Here is a 25,897-nt window from a genome sequence, read left to right on the forward strand (position 1 = left end):
TGGAATCCCGTCAATGTCCCATCACCTCTCACCCATAGGCGGATCCAGACACCTCGAAAGTGGGGGACGTAAGGGGGTCTGGGGGAATTTTTTCCAGTATTGATACAGTCGTTGCCTTAGATTTCGGGAGGGATTATTTTGGAATACGGAATACTATTCGTTGAATTTGAGGTATTTGAAAAGTTAAATTTAGGACTAAATTTAATTCTTCGGATACACTTTGAAGACGGCAAAAATCTGCGACTTTTGAAAATGTTTTATCGGAAGCAGCGCTCACATGGAAATCATTAGCTCACATTGTCAAATGAAATTTTACAAGTGAACCAAAATGCGGTACAAGGTACACGTCAACACGGTGCCAGGACTACTCACCCACAGTCTTTCCGCCAAAGGGACTGTTCACCTGCATGTTTTCACCGAAAGATTTTTACCCTCGGACGTTTACCCATGACCCCTTTAACCTACGGGTTTTTTTTTTTTTTTCGCTTTACCTACAAGCATTTTCATCAAGTTGGAAAAATGTTAAAACGCTCTTTGTTACCATGTCTGAATAACTGGAAACTGAAGTTAAAAATCAAGTTCGCCTTCAACTCGATGGATACAATTTGTGCGGCTCAGGAGTTGGAATAGTTGTATCACGCATCTTTGTTTAGCATGATGTCCAGGACGAGTGACTTTCGTTTAATTTTTGTGTTTTCAATGACCTCCGCAGTGAAACGCTTAAAAACTTATATACGATTCTCCCCACCAAAAAATTTGTTGATATTGACATTGAGAAAAATTTCAAAAGCTATATAGCACCACTCTCGCAGACACGTCCGAACAACGAGGAACTGAAGTTAGAAATCGAATTTGCCTTTAACTCGACCCTTTTTACGACTTCCACGGTTAGTCAAAAATGCATGTAGGTGAAAACTCCTTCTTTGCAAAAATTCATGTATACGACAGTGCATGAAGGTATAATAATGTGGGTTAAGAATTGTGGGTGAGAAGGTCTGGGTCTATACCGTAGGTGATAAGTCTATGGGCGAGTGGTTCCGGAATTGTTAAAATCATTGATACGAGGCAAATGTAACTTCAACAATCCTCTCTTTTTCTTGTTTAGCTGTGCGCTTACCTCTACACGTTCATAATTTTCAACAGAACCGCGCTCATGAGTCTAAGACTTTATTTTGGACGAAGAATCAGAGACAGCTCGGATCCCTGAGACGGTTCTCAGAAAATTACGGCACGAGGCAGCCAGACGCAGTTCACATGCGCAGGTTTCAGGCTGTATTACGTGCAAGACATTAAAAACCTGAAAATAAAATGGAGCAAAGGAATTCTTAACAAAGCACACCGCAATGCCTCTAATTAAAATGCAGCCTCTGAGAAGATTCCTGGGCTATTTACCGGAGATGAGAGGTGAGCGCCTCTGCGCCCGACTATGCAATACCGTTTCCCCCGCTATCGTTTTAACGTCGTTAGGCATGGAAGAATGAGCACGGTAAACAATAAGTGTGAACACAGTTTTACTCTAAAAAAAACTCGGGTGGACCATCTGATTAGATCTTATTTTCTACCGGTGGTGAATGCGTGAAAGAGGTGAGTTTTTGGCGGAGAATATGAACAGTTTTGAACGAGTCTATACTCAGTTGTGGGTAGCACAGAATCATGTTTTTATTGATCAAACATTCTAAAATGTTAAGAAATAACTCAAATACCATCCGAAATCAAATGAGGTATGATAACTGTCCCTTAAGAAAAGAAGAGAATGAAAGAACAACGGTGATTGACTCGAATCGACTTCATCCATTGCGGTAAATAACATTATGGTTTCTTCCTACCTTGGAGTTAAAACTGAGTAATGTTCTTATTTCTTCTATGATTGCTGTGATGTACCTATAAAAATAATGTACTGCCATGGTGCTTTGGATGTAATGTGTGAACAATTATAAATGATAAGACCTGAATTCTGAGTTTGCTACCTCCGCAGTTACTTAAACATCTATACAGAATGTAACTTTAATAGAATTACATAATTTTGACATCTTAATGCTTCGTTAGATGATTATTTTTTCAGTGGTCATCTGTGATAAACCATCATAATTATGCAATCCTGAGGTGGATGACGTTATATTTAGTGTCGTGGCGCGCTTTGCTGAACATCGATTGATCTGCCATGTAAACCTATGGAAAAGGTTCGATAAACTAGGTGTTCGCAACAAACTCTTTAATAATCGATTCTTCACCATTGCTTGGAATGTAAAAATATCGACTATCATTCATTCACGCCTCGACACTGGCATGTTTTCATTGTTATTTTCTCAGTAAACATCGATAGAACCCACTGATTCAATATGAGAGTCAACTGAAACCTGTCCATCTCGATAGAATGGATTCTTGAAAACTTGAAAACATTTCTTCGGAAGGTAATACGGGGGGCTACCATACAGGTGAGAATTCACACAGACGCAACGCGATCATATCACGCAAGGGTGCTACAATAAGCAAGATTACACCTAAGCTCACTGCATTTAAATATTCCCACGACCTAATATATGCATGCAACTTTGTGGCCGAGATTACGATATTACACCGCATATTGTCGTATTTGGAGCCCCAACTTTTGCCGTGAGTTCATAGCGAGTGTAAGATCGCGAATATATGCGGGAAAACGGGGTGGGTTGTGTGTACTAACTTATGTCTCTGATATTGATTTAAGAGGTTAAATTATTCGAGTAAGGGGTCGTTCATGATACAAAACACTGAAAATTTGACAAGCAGGAATTCGGACTCTCCCATCTTTGCAATCAAGCATTTTGTGGTTGTAACTTACTACACTGGAATTAGATCTTAAAGTCTGCGACTCATTCTTTCAAGGGAGCACGTTTATAGCATGAAATGCAATGGGAAACTTTACTGACCTTCTCTCATGGATCCCTCGGCTGTAATATCTTAAAAAAGAGAAAGAATAAATATTTCAACAGCACAGGTAGAATATTTAATAGTTTTATTATCACATATCTGTCGTTCCCAAATTATATCAGTCATATAACCCAATAAATGTTCGTCATGGTGAATTTAATTGACACCATAATCCTCTCCCATTAACTTTTTTATAGCCCATATAATATCTCGGTAAAATTTACTACTGAGCATAAGTGCTAATCGTTCGTGATTTCCTCAAATCCATTCCTTTCGTATTTAGATTCCGAATACTCAGTTCCCTACAAATTTAGAGAGAGTGCGAAAGTTATTGTTTTAAGCTAGTCATCAATTCTCCGCTGATATTAATCAGGATTCGGATACTTTTACCGCTATCGAGTGCCTTTCATTCCATTCACTCCGTGCACCACATTCACCTCAACATGTGTTTACGGTTACTTAACTACTCGCTATTCCAGCCACCTATTACTATGTCGACATTTGCAAAAAGAAACAACCACGAATACAGAATGATTCGGAATTTGTTTGAAGATGCCAAGTATTGGTTTCTTTGGTTCAGGATTTTTTTTTTTATTAAATATGAGTTTTTTTTTTTTTTTTTTTTTTTTTTTTTTTTTTTTAAAGCAGTTTTTTAATAAGAGGCCTTATACCTCTCACAGAGCGAGAGAAAAATAATTTAGAATGAAATTCAACCATCATCGATTAGAGTATTAGTTTTTATGGAGTGATTTTGAAACTATCCCTCCTATTTGATCTTAAAAAGAGGGTAAAACATTTCTGACTGGTAGTTTGGGACAGGGCAAATCTTCAACTGGCTAAAATTGTTCATAAATATACATCATTATAGGAGAAAACGGAACTTTCCTATTTTTGAGATAGAAAATGGGTGGAAATCTTTATAAAATACTTTCAGGGAAAAATTGTCTGTTTAATTCAATCCAATAGATTCACGAAAATGTTAAAAAAGTCTAGTTCCCTTAAACTTTCAGGAAGACTTCCCAAGCAATCATTTTTGAAGGAGAATTTAAACAAAAAGTTTATATTTTAAACTGGGAAACCTTTCACTAAATTTTCAGAATTCGCTCTACAGCACCCTGTATAGCACAGAAAATCTACATTAGAAGCTCATTTTCATCGACTGATCGACCATAGTCGCAAGAAAGTCCATTCCATTTGCTGTTGCCGATTGATGTACACAAATATACTTATATGACACCATTTTCACAGGAAATCGTGATATTTCCCGTGCGGTTCGGCACCCGTGTTTCAGTTTCACTTATGCGCTCTGACCACCGCTCCGGATGCAAATGAAAACATCGAGGATCGAAAATGAGCTGGGAAGAGAACTTCATAATTTAATTATCCCCCACCGTGGGGAGGAGAAATCTCGGACGGCGTTATTGGGAAGCCAAGGGTTGATAAAATCTTACAAAGCTAGTGATTGGATTTAACGGGCGTGCAATTAGTCTGGAGAGGTTCAACAACTTGAGAACAACCCGGAAATATCAACGTTGCCACACAGTAAGAAAAATTAACCGAAATCTTGTGTTGATGTTGAAAACAGCACAAGCCGTTGGTTGATTTTTTGTGTCTTAGTATTATGTCAAATCGAGTAAATCTTTGGTTAAGGGTGATCAAAACTTTGCCTTGAAAATCTGCAACCTCGTTAAAAATTAGTCGCAAGACGCCAGGATCAACCCTGGATCATATTGTTGTTAGTCCAATGTGCTACACCGAAAAAAACACAGATTTGGGGGACGCCGGACGGACGGACACAAATTTTTTCAAGTATGGTTATTTTGACTCCTGGGACCTTAAAACGTCTAGAAATGATGAAATTTCAACTTGGTTTCCCCCTTGGAGGATGACAATACTTCCTCTACCCTAGGGTAGCGAGAAAGTCAAAATAGATTTTACATTCTGGATGTTAAAAAGGGTGCGAGAACTCACAAAAGGCTGAATTATCCGCCACAGCAGTTAGGTCTACATCTTGACATTGCTAAAGTACCTGCTGTAGCGGCTAATTCAGCGTTTTGTGTGATTTAGCACACTTTTTACATCCAGAATCTTGAATCAGTAACTTTTTTTTCTTGTGTGTGTAGCCACTTGCAAGTCGCGACCCCTGAAACTTGAGAGGGAAACCCGAGTATATTATTTCGGCAGGACACTACCTTCATCCTCTGATGTTTCAGAGTAACCTACGGTTTGAGTCTATTTAACACAATATTGTGTTAAGCAGCCAAGTCCTTTGTTTTGATCTGACACAGAAAAAAGTACAGCACAAGTAACACAGAGTAACACCAAAAACGGACATTTTCAACTGTGTGGTCCCGTGCGACATTTTGAATCTAAATTCCCCGATTCATACGAAAACTCCATTACACAGAAAACTTGGCATCATCTGCGTAGATCTCAACGATTATTTTCCTCTTGTCGATGGGGATCAGCATGAGTCTAATTGTTTTAGGCTGTGCTTTAGATCGATAAAGAAGTCAATTACGGTAGCCGCGGCAAAGCAGGAAGCCAGGAGTAAGTGCGGTTGTCCAACAATCGGACGGTGTCCAAGAAAGTACGTCTGCCTATTCTTCCGTCTGGGACTCGGTGTTGATGTGTTATTGCACTCTCGGAGGCTCATGTCAAAACGCACATAAGCTCTTAACGCTGTCCAATTACGTATGGTAATGAAAGTGCCCGACGATTACTTTCGAAGAACAGGATGTGTCCCGAAAAACTAACCTAAATGCACCGTTGGCTGCGGCCGTTGTACCATCTGGCCTCTTGTGTGAGGTCATTTAAATTGGTTTGAAAAGTTCATCCTCGGGTGAGAAAACTGACCACAGAAATTGAGATATTACACCCGTGAAAGGAAAGAGATTTATAATGATTGGTGGTGATCAAAAATAGATTGTTTATCGTATAATATTAGCTGTAAATTTGAGAGGAGAGAAAGGTATTATTATACACTCCCATGATTTGATGGATATAGCTCAAGGTGGCTCTAGTCACTTTTTTTTATAGTTTAGGCGGCGTTAAAAAGTAAGAGGTCTTTAACACAGTCGGTATGGTGGTACAGGGAAAAGAAGAGGAGTGATTTGATGGACGCTAATATTATGTTTTGATGGAGTTTGACGGCTCCATCATCTTTGTTCCCTCCCGAACGCCGAACGTTCCGGCGCCGCCACCCGGATCCACCGCCCGAATGCTGTATCACTCCCGAGTCCGATTCCACGCCCGGAACCCGTTTTGGTTCCGCCGTATTGGACGTTTTCGTTTGGAGTCATTTGGATGGCATTCCACGGACAGGAAACAAACATAAATTTGACTGAATTTTGCAATCGGGAACTAATGTTTCTAGTTTATTTTCAAAAGCACCTAATTCGATTGGAAAAATCAAGGAGAGATAAGAGGCAGAACTACAGAGGAGAAAGCGGCAGAGTCAGAAAGAAAGTTAAAAAGAAAGAAAAGGTTTGAGGAAAAACCGTTTCCAGATATTTTTCACTTCAGATTCGCCTTCAATTTTGTCACCTAGTCAATAAACATACCGGGGAGCGCGTAAAGTTGTCTCTTCAAAACGCACACATATGTCGCTCCGCTAACTTCGATAAAGCCACTGGTCAAAGCTTAAAATTATTGGCAACATCGTCAACTCAATGTAGGCGACAGACATAGAGCATGAATAGTTATCTTTTGTGAAAAAACACATGGATGTGCTACTCCGTAAATTTCTATGAAACCGATAGACAAAGCTTCAAACTATTGGTAGATATCGTCGACTTAAGGTGCGCCTTCAATTTCACCGTACAGGCAACAAACATACCGGGGAGCTTAAATAGTTATCTACTCAAAAAACACATATGTATATCTCGCTCCATTAGCTCTGCTCCGGAGGAACCGATCGAAAACTCGTTTTGGCAACTAGGAGCAATACATTGATATACTTGCATTGCCAACATTGAAATGAGTCATGTTACTGTTTGAATTCGATGCAATCGACGCCTGATGGTGAATCCTTTTGGTGATCGTAGGCGGATCCGAGGGGGAGGGGCGGAGAGTAGGGAGAATAAGAACCCCCCCCCCCCCCCCCCCCGAAAAGAAGGAGACAGAAAAAGAGGAAGAAGATAGAAGAAGAAACGGAGGAAAGAAGCAGGATTGCTCTTACAATGGGCCTGTTGCAAACTTTTGCTAGAGCAAAAATAAGAGTTGTTTCCTAGAGATAATACCTCAAAAATCACGATGAGCGCATCGGCAAAGTCTGAAATGCACTTATAACTTCACAATCTGCGTAAGAAATTTGCGGTTTTTTGAGCTTCCCGCTTCAAAAACGATACTACGGCACAGGTGAACATTTTGTTAGAAGAGTCGCTCCATCGTCGGCAATATTCATCATGGCCGACGCTTGCGCAGTTCCGCGCGTAATTCGAGGAGAGTTCAAGGTCAATCAAGGCGGGTGAGGAAAATATGAACGTAAACACGCCGATTTTTATCTGGTCTAATCCTGTTCAGGTGTATCTCGTCCCATCATAGCTAAACATAGGTGTTTTGGCGGATTGTCGTCGGCCATGATGGTATTGCCGACGACGGAACGACTCCTCTTACAAAATGTTCACCTGTGCCGTAGTATCGTTTTTGAAGCGGGAAGCTCAAAAAACCGCAAATTTCTTACGCAACTGTGAAGTTATGAGTGCATTTCAAACTTTGCCGATGCGCTCATCGTGATTTTTGAGGCATTATCTATAAGAAACAACTCTTATTTTTGCTCTAGCAAAAGTTTGCAACAGGCCCATTGGTAATTATTTCTGACAAAATTGACTCAAACTACATATTAGATGCTTCAAAAATTTCAAAAAATTTCTGAGGGTTCCCAGACCCACCAAAGTCCTCCTCCCCCCCCCCCCCCCGTTCGAGGTGTCTGGGTCCGTATATGACAGTGACGTTACGTCTAAACCAGTCAATACTACGGGTCTTCCCGCTTGCCTTTCCTTACTAGCTCACGTGCGCATGCGCACAAAGGCCAAGTCGAAGATCACGAGCACGTGGTGCGTGCTGCCGACAAGATAGCGGTGCCTTCATCCACGCCCCCCGCCTCCCCCTTTACACCGGTCTGGAGAAAGGGGCTTAAGCTCTTAGCTCTCCGTACTGAAAGGTCATGATCGGCGGTGCGCGGTGCGGTTCCGTGGCGCAGCGGAGTCACCGCGACGCGACAAGACGTACGTGCCGCAAGGCCCGAACGTGAGTCAGACACCGGGGATCACAAGAAGGGCCCCTTCCCCGCCCCCGGGGGCCCCGGGCTCGAAATCAGTTCCGGCGGTTGCCTAATGTACGGGTTTCCTTGGGAAGTCATCCTGGAAGAGGAGGCATGATACAAGCAATGATGATAAAGATGGACCTAAACCAACCCGTGGTGATGAAGTGCCCCACAAAGGATATCGCATCGCTGTTTTTTGGTTTTTGTGGAGAAATCTCTTGGAAACTCGTACTCGCACTGGAAAATAAAAACACATTGGATCTGGAGTCTAGACTCTTGAAAACATTAACAAGAAAAAATAGTCTTGATTCAATCGGATTTTTGCTTGAATCAAAACGAAATCCGCTTAAATTAAGAGGCTTGGTTCTTGATTTAAGCTAGATTCTGATTGAATCAAGAGTACTTTTTCTTGTCGATGTTTTAAGAGTCTGGACTCTAGATCCAATGTGTTTTTTTTTTTTTCCCAGTGCGCTTTTTTGCGCCAGTTGCGCTTTTTTTCCAGTGCCACGTGCGCTTTTGATTGGTGCCGGATTAAATCATTTGGTCTGGCACGAAACCGAGGCGTTTCAAATTGGCAGAAAAATTGCACTTTTTGAACAGCATGTCTCCCGGTTCCTGAATTACTTTTTAACTTTTTTAATGTGCGCATCGTGTTCTACCCGTCAATTACGTTTGGCAAAATGTATCCGCAAGTCGGAATTTGTTCATGGTTTAGTGACCCATTATTTAAGTGATACAAGTAAAAATAAATAAAGTTTTGATAGATCCTTCCTTCTGGATCAACGATCGGCCCACAGCGGTTGCCTAATCCACGGGAATCTTTGTTGCTCCTCTGACGTAACGTAAAGGCATACCTCAGTTTCCACGCAAGTCCTTTTTAACACATAAATCCATGCATTCTAGGACTCATGTGGAAATCTAGATACGCCCTTGCGCCAGAGGCGACGCGACGTCCTGAGGAAGTCATCCATTTCAACCAATAGGATCGCTCCATCCCAATGTATTCTTCGTCTATAGATTTGTCAGTATCAATAATCAGCCCGTTGCAAGAGGAGGCAGGTGTTTTTACCATAGAGAACGATAAACATTTGACTTTCTCCACAGGTGGTCACAAATTGAAAAAAATAACAATTGCTCATGTAATATGATAACCACGTCCACACACATTAGGGTGTAGCGAAAAAAACTTTTTTCGCGCATGACATTCGCTACCCCTGGAAAGTATGTGGTTGGTGCATAAAAGAGCCCACAAAAAATTTCAGCCACCTACGATGACCGGAACCACTGCCACTTTTGTGTCAAAGTTTCGGATTTTAGGCGAAAAATCGCTAAAAACGCAACCCGCAACACATTTCTCGGGGGTTGTTCCGGGGGGCTTGGGGGGTAAATTTAAACATTTTCAGGTAGATTCGACACTATATGACAAGTAATTTCAGCATTAAAATGTCCTCTCGCTGATTAAAATAAGGGAACTTATCTTAAAATACCGTAGTAAAATCCTATTATTTTCAGCAAATCGGTGTTCTCGAACTATTCGTTTATTTCATTCAAAGTAGTGATGTTTCTGATTTTGATCACTCTTCTACATGAAATAACCCTTAGAGTGTACCACGGGGAGGTATCGGCTTAGCAAAATGACCCCCCCCCCCCCCGCCTCACACACACCCAACCTTAGGTGGGGGCAGTCTTAAGTCATATCAACAACATTGAAATCTACTACCTCACGCTGAGGCATTATTCAGGCTCTGCTCAACGTAGTTGCTCTAATAATTAATCCATGTCTATTCTTTACGCCAATTACTGATGCTGATGCTTCTGTTACTAATTTAACACAACTTTCGACCAATTGTTGGTGCCATGGTAACCCAAAAATTTTTCATCTTCCAATACGCTCACGAATTTCTCGATATTGGCCATTGAGGTTCGGACACATCGGTGAGTATGCGGAGTATCAGGTATTGGAAGGGTTCCGTTGACGAATTACCATCTCAACGTCATCTTTCAGCCTCAAAACTGATTTTTTAATCTGCAAATCGTCTCACACCATTGTGATCGCTGTAAGGGCTATTCTGTTTTTCAACCATAGGAACTAATCTCAAAGCACGTAATTGAATCCTTGTATTAACATTGCTAATCATTATACCTACAGCATATTTGCGAAATTTGCAAAGAAACCATTGGTTTGAATGACATTTTTAACCGCAAATGACATCTTGGGTGATAAATAGTTTGCCGTAAATGCTTAAATGCACCGCGATTTCTACCATGCATGGAGTGGCGGGGCGTGAATGATCGATTTTCGATATTTCCCCATTAAAAGCTGAGGTAAAGAATCGATTATAAAGGTGTTCGTTGCACACCCTGCTATCGATCCTTTTCCATAGGTTTAATGCCAGATCAATTGATACATCGCAAAACACGTCACGCCACTGCATGAATGGACTTTAATGCAGACCCAGCATGCTGATTCATAATCTCATATTATGAATGTTACTCAAATTAGTAATTTTCCGACGTTCATATTTTCAAGTCAATTGATCGGGACATTTAATATCATGTTTTATGGCGAGCCATATTTTCAACATTTACTGCTAATTTCCGTTCAAAATTTTGATTCAGATTTCCGGTAGATCCAGTTCAATGCTTTAAAATTGTGCAGCAGCCGACCAAGTTGGCCGAGTGGTCAGCGCGTCTGAATCTATGTAAGAAGACCTTCGGTTCGAATCACGTGATTAATAAGGGTGCCAAATAGCCACGTTTTAATAGAACTGGCGAGTGAACTTGCTGAAACAGATTCCCTTCAGTCATAATGCATGGAGATTTAAAAAGCCGGAGAGCAATTTTGAGGATACTGTGGCCGTTTTGGAAGATGAAAAATTTTTGGGTTACCATGGCACCAACAATTGGTCGAAAGTTGTGTTAAATTAGTAACAGAAGCATCAGCATCAGTAATTGGCGTAAAGAATAGACATGGATTAATTATTAGAGCAACTACGTTGAGCAGAGCCTGAATAATGCCTCAGCGTGAGGTAGTAGATTTCAATGTTGTTGATATGACTTAAGACTGCCCCCACCTAAGGTTGGGTGTGTGTGAGGCGGGGGGGGGGGGGGTCATTTTGCTAAGCCGATACCTCCCCGTGGTACACTCTAAGGGTTATTTCATGTAGAAGAGTGATCAAAATCAGAAACATCACTACTTTGAATGAAATAAACGAATAGTTCGAGAACACCGATTTGCTGAAAATAATAGGATTTTACTACGGTATTTTAAGATAAGTTCCCTTATTTTAATCAGCGAGAGGACATTTTAATGCTGAAATTACTTGTCATATAGTGTCGAATCTACCTGAAAATGTTTAAATTTACCCCCCAAGCCCCCCGGAACAACCCCCGAGAAATGTGTTGCGGGTTGCGTTTTTAGCGATTTTTCGCCTAAAATCCGAAACTTTGACACAAAAGTGGCAGTGGTTCCGGTCATCGTAGGTGGCTGAAATTTTTTGTGGGCTCTTTTATGCACCAACCACATACTTTCCAGGGGTAGCGAATGTCATGCGCGAAAAAAAGTTTTTTTCGCTACACCCTAACACACATAGCCTTTAAGGCACTTCAAGTCCAACGGTGCAGCAAACCAAAAAACGGAACCAGGACCCGAGACCTCTCGGGCGCAGGATCAAGTTCAGCGTTTTTCGGTGAGCAGATGCGACTACCACGCAGCCGCAGACCGACAAACAAACACAGACGAATAAACACCGACAACCGACTCTGACTCGGAGGGACACTGCCAGGTTGAGTGGAAAAATTCTCCTACTTTATAATTGTGGTGATGGGATGAGGGGATGCTTTTTCGTGCGACTTGGCAACAGTGAGTGCAGACGCGACTCGGATGGCCTACTTAAGCGTTTCGCCGGCGCGGCGCCACGCGACGCGCCGCGCCGGCTCAGTTACAGTGCCCCACACTCGGGCAGGACAATCGAAATAAATCAGGGGGTCATTTTAATATTTTAAAAAAAAATAAATAAATAAAAAATAAAAATCGGAAAATTTTGGAAATTTTTTTTTGAGGTCAAATGAACAAGGAAAAAATTAAACTGCTGATTCAACGATGAAATTGCTAAAAAAAAAAGTGCACTGGAAAAAAATCACATTGGATCTAGAGTCCAGACTCTTAAAAACATCGACAAGAAAAAATACTCTTGATTCAATCAGATTTAAGCTTAAATCAAGAACCAAGCCTCTTAATTTGAGCGGATTCCCTTTTGATCTAAGCAAAAATCTGATTGAATCAAGAGTATTATTTCTTGTCAATGTTTTCAAGAGTCTGGACTCTAGATCCAATGCGTTTTTTTTTTCCAGTGTGACTGCAATGTTTCAACTTAGATTTTATTAAAGAAAAATGCACTTTAACCACTATTGTGAGCTAATTTAACCACGGGGATGGTTAAAGTAGCATTTTTTTGTTATAAAATCTACGTTGAAACATTAGAGTCACTTTTTTATGCGATTGAATTGTTACATCAGCAATTTAATTTTTTCCGTGAAGTGTTGAAATCAAATCCTGATGCGAATGATAAGTAAAATACAAAAAAAATAGCCTGAATAATCGTTTTATAACGAAAAGAAACCCTTTAAAACGGGAAACCAAATCCGCTAGAGAATTAACAAAATGCCAGAGGCTTTACGAGGTGGTTTTATCCCCCCCCCCCCTCGAGTGTCCAGAAAACAAAAATATCGATGAAATTAATAAAAATATAAAACCACTCATACCCCTATTTGTATCACATTAAGCAAAAAGGAATCAAGCCGCATCAGCTATTGCCGAATGAATTGGGCAATTTGATTTTTTACATGAAAACGGCTGTGCGGAATCTCGTGCGAATTTCAGTGACTTCTCTGCATAGCACGAAGACAATTCCTTGAAATTTTCAAAGGATCCCGCATGAACGTTCTATTGTAAAAAATAAATTGTCACGCTAAAGGTAGTAGCTGATGGCAATAGTTCCTTTCTGCTACACGCTATCCATTTGTGGCTACAAAAAAAATAAGATTGATATATCACAGATATGGTTTCCGGGAGTTTTCGATTTACATTATTTTATTATATTTTTGTTTACCGGTCGAAAAGTGGGTTGAAACCACCTTGAAACGTCTCAGGCATTTGATTTTTTTTTCTAGGCTTAGGCGTAAAATGCTGCGAAAAATTCAACGCACAATAATATTATCAAGCTTGCCAAATTCGTCTTCTTTTGTATTCGAGAAAAAATTGGCGTCGTCCGATCGTTCTTAAGGCCTCCACGCCTTTTTAGAATGACAATGAAACACAATTTGCCATGCAGAGTTGATATGATGTCCAGACATAATCCTTGATTTTGATAATGAAATCAATTCATTTCTTGAGTAAATATTCGAGTCGCGATTACGATCGACAGACAGTAGGATTCAATGAACCTGAACATTATTGAATTGTTGCGTTCATGTTGATTATTTTGGCTCACTCCAATATATGTACATTCACATAAAACTATTCTACGCACAATCCTTTCGGAACAAATAGATACTTTCTGTACGCAAATGATTCTCCTGATTTATGAACAAACGTGACGCCTTTAAAAATTGGTTTTAAACGATGTTAAGAGGAGAGTTTTTTTTAGAACAATAGATGATATTTGCTATTTAATTGAAGGGCTTGGAGGATAAGGCGCAAGTGCAATTTTTGAAAAAATTTAGTTATTGATGATTTTAAGTAAAACTTTAGTCTAAATGCATATTCTCTGAAAAAAAAAATCCCTTCTCAAATTCCAATTTTTAAGCATCAAAAGCAAGTTTGAACTTTCTTTCCGCCATTAGGATCCATGTAATTTCGAAACTTCAAACATGTTTCTCGAAATAATAAAAACTGCACTTATGCGCCTTGTCCTCCAAGCCCCTTAATTAGAACTAAACCTTCGAATACTGCATGCTGACAATTTTACACTATAGAATACTTTTGTCTTTCTCATACATTTCAGGGAAGTAGAGCATGAGAACTTTTGAACAATTTAAAAAACTCACGCTTTCACTTACTGATTCTTTATCGATAAATAATCATTAAGTGAAAGCCTGAGTTTTGACATTTTTCAAAAGTTTTAATACAACAGCTTTTAAGTACTATTTATAACAATTTCGATCGTTTTATTAAAATTAGAGCATGAGACTTTGATTAGCTTACACTAAGTCTTTCAGTAATGAATTTTTATCGAAAAATAAAAATCTAGAATGCCCTGGAGAAAGTTTCATGAAAATTGAAATTATTCCTCTTCTTGCATAATGTATTATCATTAGAATGTGGTTGGTTTTCATGTTTCGCCAATTTCAAATGGAATCCTATAAAGGAGGTGAGAAACAAAGAGAAAGAGTAGATTCGATCAAACGGTTTCCTATCCTCAATCCTTTAACTTTCTCACATCTAGTAATCCGTCGTTAAATCGTGAGTGCATGTTCGAGGCTTGAAAACTGCAGCTTGCATTTAAGTGTGTCACTCTCGGTTTTCGTCGCTTTCGGCACCCCCTTCCTCTTCTTCCTCCCTTCTCGCCACCGTCCGCTTACGGCAAAAGAAAGTGGCGATGAATTTGTCTCCACGCCGAGAAAATTGGTCGGAGCTTCGAGACAGGAATAACATTGATGCAAGTTCAGCGGAAAAATTAATGCATTTTTTACACGGAGTCAAGCATGGAAATTTCGAAGTTTTCTATGAAAGCACATTTTTTTAAAATAAAACAACGAAAAAAAATTGAAGTGATTTCATATTCTGGTTTGTCAACAAATTGTGCGAGAAGTTATAAAATGCTAAATTACCCGATACAGCAGTTACTTTAGCGATTAGCGATGCCAAGATGTAAAACTAACTGCTGCGCGGCGGGTAATTCAGCATTTTATGAGTTCTAGCACACGTATTGGAAATCCAACATATTAAATCAACTTCACATTTTTTTAGGTGAATGCTTTTGAAGGATTTCCAAAAAACATTCTTATCAGAAATGTTTTGGCGGGAAATTAAAAACGGGTAAATTTCCACAGTAAGAAGGGAGAAAATTTTCGAGGTAAGAACCTCTCAAATTTAAGTTAATATCTGGGCCAAACGTTCAGAAGTTAAATTTTGGAATTATTTTTTAAAATTTTGTGATGGTCAAATGTATGAACGCACTTTCTAAAGTGATGAAATGAATTTGGAACAGATGAAGTTCCTGGTTCGTATATTCTTCAGGCAAGAAAAATAAATTAATTTCGATGACTAAAGAGCGACACCATGTATCTACGTTTGCGACGTTGCAGACTTCATGTCATAATTTATTCCATCTTCGATAAACTAGTCATCTTATTTTCTTAAAAATTCTCTAATTTTTCTTTTCTATCGGCAGATTATTCCGTAGAAATTTCAAACTCAATAGTTGCATTGATTCGTTTTCATGAAATAGAAGCAGAAATGTTGAAACTTCGTAATGGAGAAACGTGGTTCCGCACTTTAGCAATCGACTTCGTGCTCTATGGGATATTTTTGGGTGGATGGCAACCAAGTAACTGAATCGGGAATTTGACATTTCAAATAGAAAGTTCGGCCGGGTAAGAGTGGCATCGACTCAATGCGAATTCGGACAAGCTTCTTGTGGCACGGCGCAGACAAATTTAAGAAAAAATGACAAATTTTATGATTTAACTTTTGTGTTGCGCCCTTACAGTTTTTCTACATGTGTGATATTTGAAATAAAATCAGCAGCAAGTTGAGTTAATTCTCAGCAGGCAGGAAATACGATCTACTCTTAAACTATGCCAATGGTGTACAGACGTGATAATATGCTCCTTAAGATAAAGAAAAACATTGAATAAAAAAAATAAATAGAAAATTATTTTTCCATTGCATTGCACCCTCACCCTCAAATATTACGGCGATTAATTATAAAGGTAAGAAACGCATTACGTACCTTGAAAAACTAAATAAATGTAAACGCAATTGTCACTCGATTCATTTTTAGAAACTTTTGACTATGATAGGAATTTTTATGTTAGGTAGTTTAAGATTAAATTCTAATTCCAATTCTAATAGAACACAATGTAATTGCAGAAGGCACGTTGGTTGGCGTTCGTTTACAGTTACGCATCAGCTTCCCACAAATTCAATTTAAAAGTTTGCTCCTTTCATTAAGATCTTTTTCCCTTACTTCTAAGTTTTTCACTGATTCAAACAACCTAAACTAAATGGGAGATAGTTTGCAGACTCGCGTGTTTTCGCGAAAAATAGCCGATGATGTACACGTATAAAAACTTCATTTGAGATTCAGCGTGATATAAGCGCATATCGACGGTGAAAACTACCAAACCACGTATCTCGTTTGCGGTGTTTAAAAATCTACGCTCACATTTTATTTTTTTGAAGTAGACCAAATCAATATCATTCCTTGAAATTTTCACGAGAATTTTCTCCGCACAAAGAGGAAAAATCACAGAAATTTTCAAGACTGGATGTTAAGTAGTTTTTCAGTTAAAAAATAAAGTATGACAGGAAGTCTGCGACGTCGCAAACCGAGATACGTGGTTTGGTAGTTTCACCGTCGATATTGTCCATTCGGAACACCAAAAGTTCGGTGATCCTCAATTCAGAAAGAATCCCTCATCAGAGTTACGAGCATAGTTTGAATCCAAGAAGAAACATGTAATTTCTCATTGAGAATTGGGGGGGGGCGTGTTCGTTCTATCATATTGATCAAGGAGAACAAACAAAGTTTTCCTAAACCAATTACCATTACACTTGGCTAATTGCTGTGAAAAGGCGTATCATATCACCGAATCTCTGCCATAAAAAACTGCTGTACCACACATTGGCAGGGCAATGAAAATTTTACCGGTCCATTTTATACCATCCTCTCCTTCCCACGACTTTATATGTTAAAATTTAAATACGTAAGCGAATTTTATTTTTTAGAGGTTCGACACCTACTACTTTTTAGCCCGAACCTCCGAGCTGCCACTCTTTTTGAGTTCTGAACTCCCGATTCGGTGACTAACGAATCGCAACGTCGGTGCGGGATTTGGTAAGTAACCACCTCGCAAAGGTGGCTCTAAAAAAGGTTCGACCTATTCAAAACCAACGGATCTGATTGGTCGATTCTGGTAAAAACGGTGTCCACTGGTGTTGGTGACTGATGAGATAAATCGCAACAGACCTCCCCGAAGAGGTTCGGAACGTTAAATAAAACTCGCTTAACGGAATTTGATGTAAACTCTGGCAACGTCATCCGTCCTCGAGGAGCCACAACGGATCAGCTTCGGGTAAAAATCGGTGGATCGAATCTAATGACCGAATTGCGGGCGGGTCAACGGGTGGCCCGATCTTTATTTTGGAGGACGCACTCGGAGTCCAGATGATTAATATTTCGATTCAGTCCAGAATCGTGAAAGTTCAGATTTTCACATCGGGGACACGACCGATTTCTAGAGAATGTAATCAGCAAATCGCTTTCGATTATTCAATAATTCTCAATACCTGCACTTTCCTTTGGTTCTGATCTAGGATGTCGGCGTACTTCTTCTGCATCTCGGATACCGATCAGTGAAGTAAACCGATAAAAGTGTTTAAGATCTTGATTTATGATTCATGACCTGACGTCTTCAACCGTCTAACTTACAGTTTATAAACGAATCTAAGGGGTGGCGTAGGGGGCGGAACCTTCTCCCAAAAGGAAGAAGGAAAAGGTAAGAAAGGGGAGAAGGGAAAGAGAGGGAATAAAGAACAAAGGAAAGGAAGGAAGGAAGGGCTTTTATATTTATTATAGTAATTATTCATAACGATACTGATTCAAACTGCCATGTTAGATGTTTTAAAATTTCGAAATTTTTCTGGAGGAAGCCCTCTGGATCCCACCCTCCCCCACCCCGTTCGAAATGTGCACGGAGAAAAAAACTTGCGTGGGACCCGAAGTTGAGGTCATATGCATCTCTGAAGTTTTCGGATCACGCATCTAAAAACTTATGGTCCCAGCTGCCGAAGTTCGGGTCAGACATCGAGGCACTTCGGTAGGTATGTACCGGAGTAGTTCAGATGTGTGACCTGAACCCTTCGGTATGTATCGAAGTACTGCAGATGTCTGCCCCGAACTTCGGCAGCTGGACCTCAAGTTTTTACATACGTGATCCGAAAACTCAGAGATCCATATGACCTCAACTTCGGGTCCCACACACGAAGTTTTTATCTCCGTGTACATCTGCCTTATGTTACATCCATAAACAAAATAAACCAAAAATTAGTAAGTTCAGCTGATACTGTGTGGTTTTTTTAGGAGCCAGCGTCACATCATTTTTTTTTAAACATTTAGCTCGGTGATACGGAGTGTTTCAGGAGAAGAAAAGTGTCACCATGCAGCCAAAAATGTCACGTAATTTAAGAGAATTTATGCAGTTATTAATATTGCATTCTTTCATTAATGCACCGCCGATCAAAACGTTCCCCCTCCCATCATTGATAATCATTTTGCGCACATGGAAAACTCAATCTCTGTTATCGCAATGTCTGCGTGCACTGTATAACGGAGGGAAATGTGAAAAATGCATATCTCGTTCATGTTGTTGCAAACCACTGCTACATTCATAGAGAAAAGAATGCGGGCTGTGTCTGAGATTATCTCCACTATGTTGACTATTTCTGACCTTGAGGACTCGCAATCAACGCTTTCTTTGAAGTGGTGATCTATAATAGAAAAATAGCGGAATTTTTTCAATCCTGACACCGGAGACAAAAGACACAAAGCTCAGTCGGATTTGTTTATATAGGGCGATTCATAATTGATGACACATTATATGCTATGACTTGATGCTATGAGCATCAATACGACGAAAAAATAGAAATTCCTGTCTTTAATGTGCAATGTCAGTGGACAAGATGTTGCAAAAAATCATTGAATTCAAAATAAATAAATAAATAAATGATCCCCCTCTTCTCCATTTCTTTTTCTTCTCATTTATTTTTCTTCTCATTTGTTTTTCTTCACGTTTCTTCCTGGTTTTTCTAGAGGAGAATTTCCTCTTTCCTCTCAATACCGTACTCTTTTTCGTTACACCCGTGTTTCTACCTTAATGCACTTAACGCAACAAATTATTTTTCGATTGAACGATTTCATAAGTTATTTTTTCGTATATACTTTAAAATCGAAATCATTAAAAATCCATCCAGAACGATGAACAACTCAGCACAAGCTGAAATTTTAAACTCCACAACAGATAATTTGGAAGAATTATATTCCAGCATACCATTTACAAACATGCATCTCTTCCATATTTATGAGAGCCGAAGTTTAGAGTCACCAAAATCGACTTTTCCTCGGAACGAAAGCCTTTTTCAAACCAAAGTTAGGAGGTATGTTGACACTCTACCGGTAGAGTCCAAGCGTACAACTTTAAGCAGTAGTCAAAGGGACAATGCAGTTTTTTTACACATCTGTTCGGATTCTCATTCTGAAATAATTTTCATGATTGGATTGTGTCCAACGTACCGAGGATAAGTGTAGCTCATCAAGTTATAGAATGGGAAGGAATGTGTTTACGTTTTTCTTTTTGTATAGAATTATGTAAAAAATAAACTAGCAATTCGAATTTGGAAAACCATGCAAATTTCCATGGGCCTTGATTTTAGCAAAAAAAAAGTAAACCAGTCGACCCCAAAATCACTCATTTTGATTTTTAAGAAAGAAAGAATATTTGAGTTTTGCTGAATTCAATCTAAATTAATGTATGCGCGCAACGCACACAGATACAGTAAAAACTTTTAAAAGAAAAAACTAAGTATTGAGCTTTTTGGCCGATTTAGTGGAAGCAAAACTGTGTTAATTCCGGCCATGCTTAACAGTAAAACAGTATGCAAGAGGAATTCCATGCTGATTCTTAATTAAAACAAGTAATTCTCTTGCACGCTGTTCTGTTGTCAAGCATGGCCTGAATGTGCATAGTTTCGCTTTTAATTGAAGCGGCTAAAAAAAAACTCATTACTTTGTTAGCTTTCAATTATGTATAGCCAAAAACCTTATAATTTTGTAAAAACTTTTACTACTTACCAAAGCCCTACTGGTAAATTACTCCAAAAACAAGAAAATCCGTTCCAGTGTGAACAAACACAAAAACACTCACTTTACTCGATAAAAGGATTTAAATGAAACAAAAAAATCATGAGGCGGAAAAAAACACTAGATGTGAGAATTATAAAAAGTCACCTTAATAACTGAGGTAAAATTTCTATACACTTTAAAAAAATTTAATTGCCATCAAATTCAGAGAAAATCCGATAGATAATCCCGCAAAAAACCAAAAAAAACTCCCAACCAGGGATGTTGGAAATCCCTTACGAAACACAAGATTCACAGGATCGGCGTTCTCGTCGCGCGGAGAGAGACCGGTTGGGGCTGGGCGAACCGGAACATGCGACAGCGCGGTCAGCGGGCGCGCGAGGACTGAATGGGCGCCGCGGCGAGCCACCGGTGGAGCCACACCGGGTCCAGGCGAAAGAGAAAATGCCGTGCGGGGCGCCGCCGTGCTGCGCCGGAGAAAGGGAGAAATGGGAAGACCGGACCGGTGCCGCACCGTCGAGGACTCGGAAGAAGCAGGACGCGCGTCGCGACCATCAGCTGTGGCGACGTCGCCGGCCGCGGATGTAGTCGGACGCGCGCCGGAACCGGATCAACGGTCTGCTGGGATTTTTGATTGGGTGTTAATGTGTGATTGGAGATAGAATAGTTGAGGTAAACGTTGAGGCATCAAGTACCAAAGGCTGTTTAAGCACTACTTCCTCGAAATTTGGGCATTGGGCGGATCCAGCAAATTGGCAACATTTAACCCAATTGCCAATTTGCATTAAGCAAATTGGCAACTTTTCTCCATTTAAAACCTATGGAAAAATGTATCGATTATCGGAGGGGCCAGGTGCTCCAACAAGAATCGATTGTACAGGTTTAAATGGAGGGAATTCGGTGTTGCAAAATTGTTGGATTCGCCTCTGAATTTGGGAGGCGGACAGTACCTGGAGTTACGGAGGGTATACACTCGATCGACATGAATCCAATTGAAAAATAAAAACGCGAACTAATCGACGGAGTGCAGGGTTACTGGCCACCTGGTAAACCGAAGATAATCAAGGGGAGTCAAGGAATGTATGATGGACCGGGAAAATTCAGAGAAGGGAATTTGTGATGACCGGGGAAGGTCAGGGAATTTGTGATGACCGGAGGAGGGTCAGGGAATGTGTGATGACCGGGAAAAGTCAGGGAATTTCTGACACGTCTACTAATCATCAGAACATATCACTAGTCTTCCATCTGTCACCTTCTCTAGTCATTTTTAAGGCTTCCCATCTTTTAACTAGTTACTGGATGCCTTTTTTCCCATAACCTGATCTCTTATGAATGGAAACTATGTTCTAAGTATAGCAAAAGCCGGGTTTTTTTTTGTTTTTTTTTTGTTTTTTTTTTGTTTTTGTTTTTTTTTTTTTAATGGAACTTTTGTTTAAAAGGTCAGAGGAAGTCAGGGACTTGGACAATTTTTTGGTCAGGAAAAAGCAAAAATATTCAGGGAAAGACAGAGAATTTGAAGATGAAGAATTATGACAAACCCTGTCAGCGATCAACAAGTGTGAATAGATGCACAAACCCATGAGTTTAAACGAAAAAATCCGTGGAAACTGATCGACAAAGCCGTGAACCGATCGACAAACCCGCAAATCTGTCAAATTCTATCTATAGAATCGGTATCAACCGAGTCGGGCGGATCGAATCGACAATGTTACCAGTTTACCACATTTCAGTCAAAAATATTTCAGTTATGTTCATGCTTTTATTTTTCGATCGATTCATGTCGAGCAAATTGCACCGGTAATTTAAATCATTTTGTCGTTTGAATCGGTGCCGATTCGTTTACGTCGATCGATTCCCGGTTTTATTTTTCGATCGATTCATGTCGATCGAATCCATACCCTCCGACTGTGCGGATAGAAAATTATGATATTATATCAAATATCGCACACGTTTTTTGATGAAATTCGCCTTCGGCCTCGATAGCCGATCAAATTCCGAACCAGTTCCGCTCGAAGTAGAGCATTTAATGACTGTAGGTCACTATGCAACATTACTCTTTGATCAAAATACCCCTTCAATTTTGAGCAAAGTGGAGTGCCACCATTCATCATTTGGACGTATTTCTGCCCAACGGAACTATGTGCATTGAGACATGAGCCCTCAGACCCATAAGAATATATGCGGTAACAGGGCTCTCGTCATGATTCACATACTTCCGTTTGGCAGAAAATACGTCCAAATCTGCTAAGAAACATTTCAGTCAAGTCCTCATTTTAAAAAAATTACCTAAGTAACGATTTCAGAGTGCTGTCTTCCGATGTAACACTTGGACGAGACCGGTTCCCAAATTTGATCGTCGGACTGTTGAGAAGTGCCAAACAGAATTGAGAGGCGCCTCTAACTTTATGATCAACAGGACATTTTATTCACCGAGACATGTTTTCGATACTCTATTCACAATTTTTATCTATCGAAAAGAAAAGGTGCTTCTTATTAAAATAAGTATTACTTCAATGGTATTAAAAAAATATTGATTGTACTCATAAACTGTTAAAAAACAATCATACCGCTCAAGTAGTTAAAAACAACACTTATCGAGCGAGGATATATGAGCGTTTTGCGACCAGGCAACTATTCGTGCTCTTCGGCAGGTTTGTTGCCTATATCGCAAAATTGAAGGCGAATCATAAAGGGACGATGTCTATCACAGCATCTTATGTCGTTCATTCACTCATGCAAAGCCTATGAGCTTTTTTCAAATAGACAACTGCTGGTGCTCCTCTGTAGGTTTCTTGTCTGTTACGTTTTTGAAGGCAAAACTCGAGTAGATGATATCTATCGACAGAGGCACACATGATTCATTGGATGGATCAAGCCTTATTAACTCAAAAAACAAGCAAACTATACGTGTGCATTGGTAGGTTTTATGTCATGCACAACATTGAAGGCGAAGTTTAAGTATAGACGAAAGTGAATGAAGTTAGATATACGTATGCGTAGTAGAGGCGCGAAATGCTTGTTTTGACGACAGGAATATATGTTTAAGAATGGAAGTCAGCGGAGGTATGGAATAATGTGTTAAACATATTTTTGCTTTACCAAAATGAAATCATCGACATAGTGTAATTCTTGTGTGGCACGACCGCACGAGGTATCGCTGCATTCAAATTTAAGGTAAGCCGTTTCTTTCTCTTCCCACTATGGTGTGTTACTTGACGTCAACTTAAGTGAAATCAATTTTTTAAGCTTTGTGAACCCTCATTGCCGTAAAGGGTAGTCTTCGCGTTAGTTCTCGGGAAAAAGTGCTTAAATGGTGTGCCCTGTTTTTAGGGCTGCGTCCGGTCTGAGTTTGTCAAGGTATATGGAATCCCAATCACTCAGCTTCCATGGGTGAGCTGCAAGTTGATTTTGCAAATACTGAATGCTTTCAAAAATAGTTAGATTTACGGACGCAATTATCTATCTGCACATTCATAATTCAAAGAAACGGAAAATGTTGAAATTTGCGGGATATTTCACACGCTTTGGTCAAAAAATACCTAGTCATATTTTCCATGTACTTGCCGTCTTATTTTACACAAGTAAAGAGATGAAACTAGGTAAGCACGGTAACTTTAAGATATCAAATAGCAAAAAATTTGGTAAAACTTGTGTCATCCACTAATTTTCTCCTAAACCTATTTCAAATTTCTCCTTGTGCAGTCATGTGCTTCGCCAGTTCAAGTTTAAAGATGTTTTTAAAAGCGACTCCTTAAAAGCAAAAAATTACTATGTGTCTCAATTTATAAAATGGATTGATCCAAAGCTTAAAGTTGATACGACTTTTAAAGTTGTCTCATTACTCCTGAGTCAAATCTTTCAAAAACAATTTGAATCGATAATGCCAGCTTATACTCTCTTCTTTCTTCTTCAAAATCCTCAGCATCACTCGGAGGAGAAAAGTTAAAAAGAAAAAAATAAATAAATAACTGTACCGAAAAAATCAAAAATATCGTTTTTCCTGAAAAATTTTAGGTTCGTCGATTTACCGTAACTGAATTCTCTTTGAAAACATAATGATGCGAGTCATTCTCTTCTATTCAGCTCGGAAGCGCTCAATCGATGGAGCAGTCTCCTGTAAAACGCCTTCAGATTTGAGGGATGCAACACGCAAGTCGCAACCAATACTTATTTTAATAAGCGTGTTGCGGTCAACCGCTAACAAGACGCATCAGTTCTTAGAAAGGAAAAGATCGTGAAGTAGGATCAGAACATAGTTACTGAATTACATCTTCATCGTTATAATTTGATGAAGAAAATGTTTAATAATTGGAAATCCTTCATTTAAAGCACAAATAAAGAGACGAAAACGAACACCAAAAAATGTAATCCGAACACTGTAAGTAGCACGGTTGTAGAATAGTGCTGCGTTCACCGAGATGCGTTACATTACGGGAATAAAAGCCACAGAGAACAAACAAATAGAATTAGAGGCACTAAAGGTACTCTAAAGAGATCAATTCAAGACTGAGGTCGGAGAGTTGAGGGGCTCGGAAGACAAGGCGCAGAAGTGCAGTTTTTGAAAAAATTGAGATACTAATGATTTCAAGTAACTCAATTCTTATTGCACATTCTGTGAAAAATTCGCTCCCAAATTTCAATTTTTAGGCATCACAAACTCAGTTTGAATTTCCTTTCCAACATAAGGATCTATGCGTAATCACGAAACTTCTAACACGTATTTCTTGAAATGGCAAAAACTGCACTTGCTGCCCCTTAGTTCTAGTAATTTTTAGTACTTGCTGACTTTGATTTCCCCACAGAATAGTTAGACACTATACTCTACCATCACGTTACGTATAAATGAAAATGTGATTTTTATCTTTGTTTAATCAATGTTAACGCAAGTAGTGATAGGTATAGCATTTTTAAAAAAATCACGCTACTGATAACTAGACTCCTGATCGATCAAATTGTATGAGCCCCAAGGAATAAAACCCTGAAAAATGAAAAAAAAAGGAAAATGGAAGATGAAAAAGATAAAAAAGATGAAAATTTCCATTCCAAGTGTAATGAGCCCTCGAGGCAAGATGAAAAGCTCACAGAGTATTGAGTTGGAAAAAACTTTCAAAATCGGCGAAGAATTAGTTACAAAATAGTTTATTGGTAGCTTACACATAGAAGTAGACAATTACAGGCTGTCATTTAAAAATAAATTAAAAAATATGTATTTAAGCTCAACAGGTAAGATTGGACGATGCGGAACGAATGAAAATGTAAATGAAAATGAAAATGAAACGGCGACGATTAGAGGCGAGCGATGGTGGTGTATGGTGGATACATTGATTTCCTTGGGCACACAACATGAAAACATCGAGGTGAGGTCAAATGAAATAAATTAACAAATAAATAAGTAGACGATGAAAATGATGATGTGTACGGTCTTCTCAGGGTGGGCACATCTTATCCACCTCGGTATGATCGGTAGGCGAGCACAGAACTGACTAGATACAACGCTGTTAGAATCAACCCGAAGATCTGCAAAAAGAAACAGTCACGTTAGGCTCATTTAAAAAAAAAAAGAAAAAATAGACTTTTAAATAGGGGAAAAACTTACAGTTCATTCATTTCTGAATCTTTTACGTCGAGCTTTGAGTTTTGG

The 25,897-nt window shown here is 39.3% G+C and overlaps 2 protein-coding genes across 3 annotated transcripts in view; both read right to left on the reverse strand.

Moving 5' to 3' along the window:
- Window positions 1–20,303, reverse strand: part of LOC109040905 (atrial natriuretic peptide-converting enzyme) — a 183,229-nt gene extending 162,926 nt beyond the window's left edge. Inside the window, 1 exon segment of the mRNA XM_072303708.1 lies at window positions 20,248–20,303. The gene's annotated coding sequence lies outside the window, so the exon portion shown is untranslated.
- Window positions 20,304–25,379: 5,076 nt separating this feature from the next.
- LOC109040943 (plasmolipin) overlaps window positions 25,380–25,897 on the reverse strand; it is a 37,648-nt gene continuing 37,130 nt past the window's right edge. For both annotated transcript variants that reach the window (XM_019057084.2, XM_019057083.2), the window contains exon 5: window positions 25,380–25,773. In XM_019057084.2, coding sequence (XP_018912629.1) covers window positions 25,699–25,773 — 75 coding nt within the window. In that variant the 3' untranslated portion in view covers window positions 25,380–25,698. The remainder of the gene's footprint in view (window positions 25,774–25,897) is intronic.

The sequence above is a fragment of the Bemisia tabaci genome, chromosome 8, assembly GCF_918797505.1.
Source record: "Bemisia tabaci chromosome 8, PGI_BMITA_v3".
Taxonomy (NCBI): Eukaryota; Metazoa; Arthropoda; class Insecta; order Hemiptera; family Aleyrodidae; genus Bemisia; species Bemisia tabaci.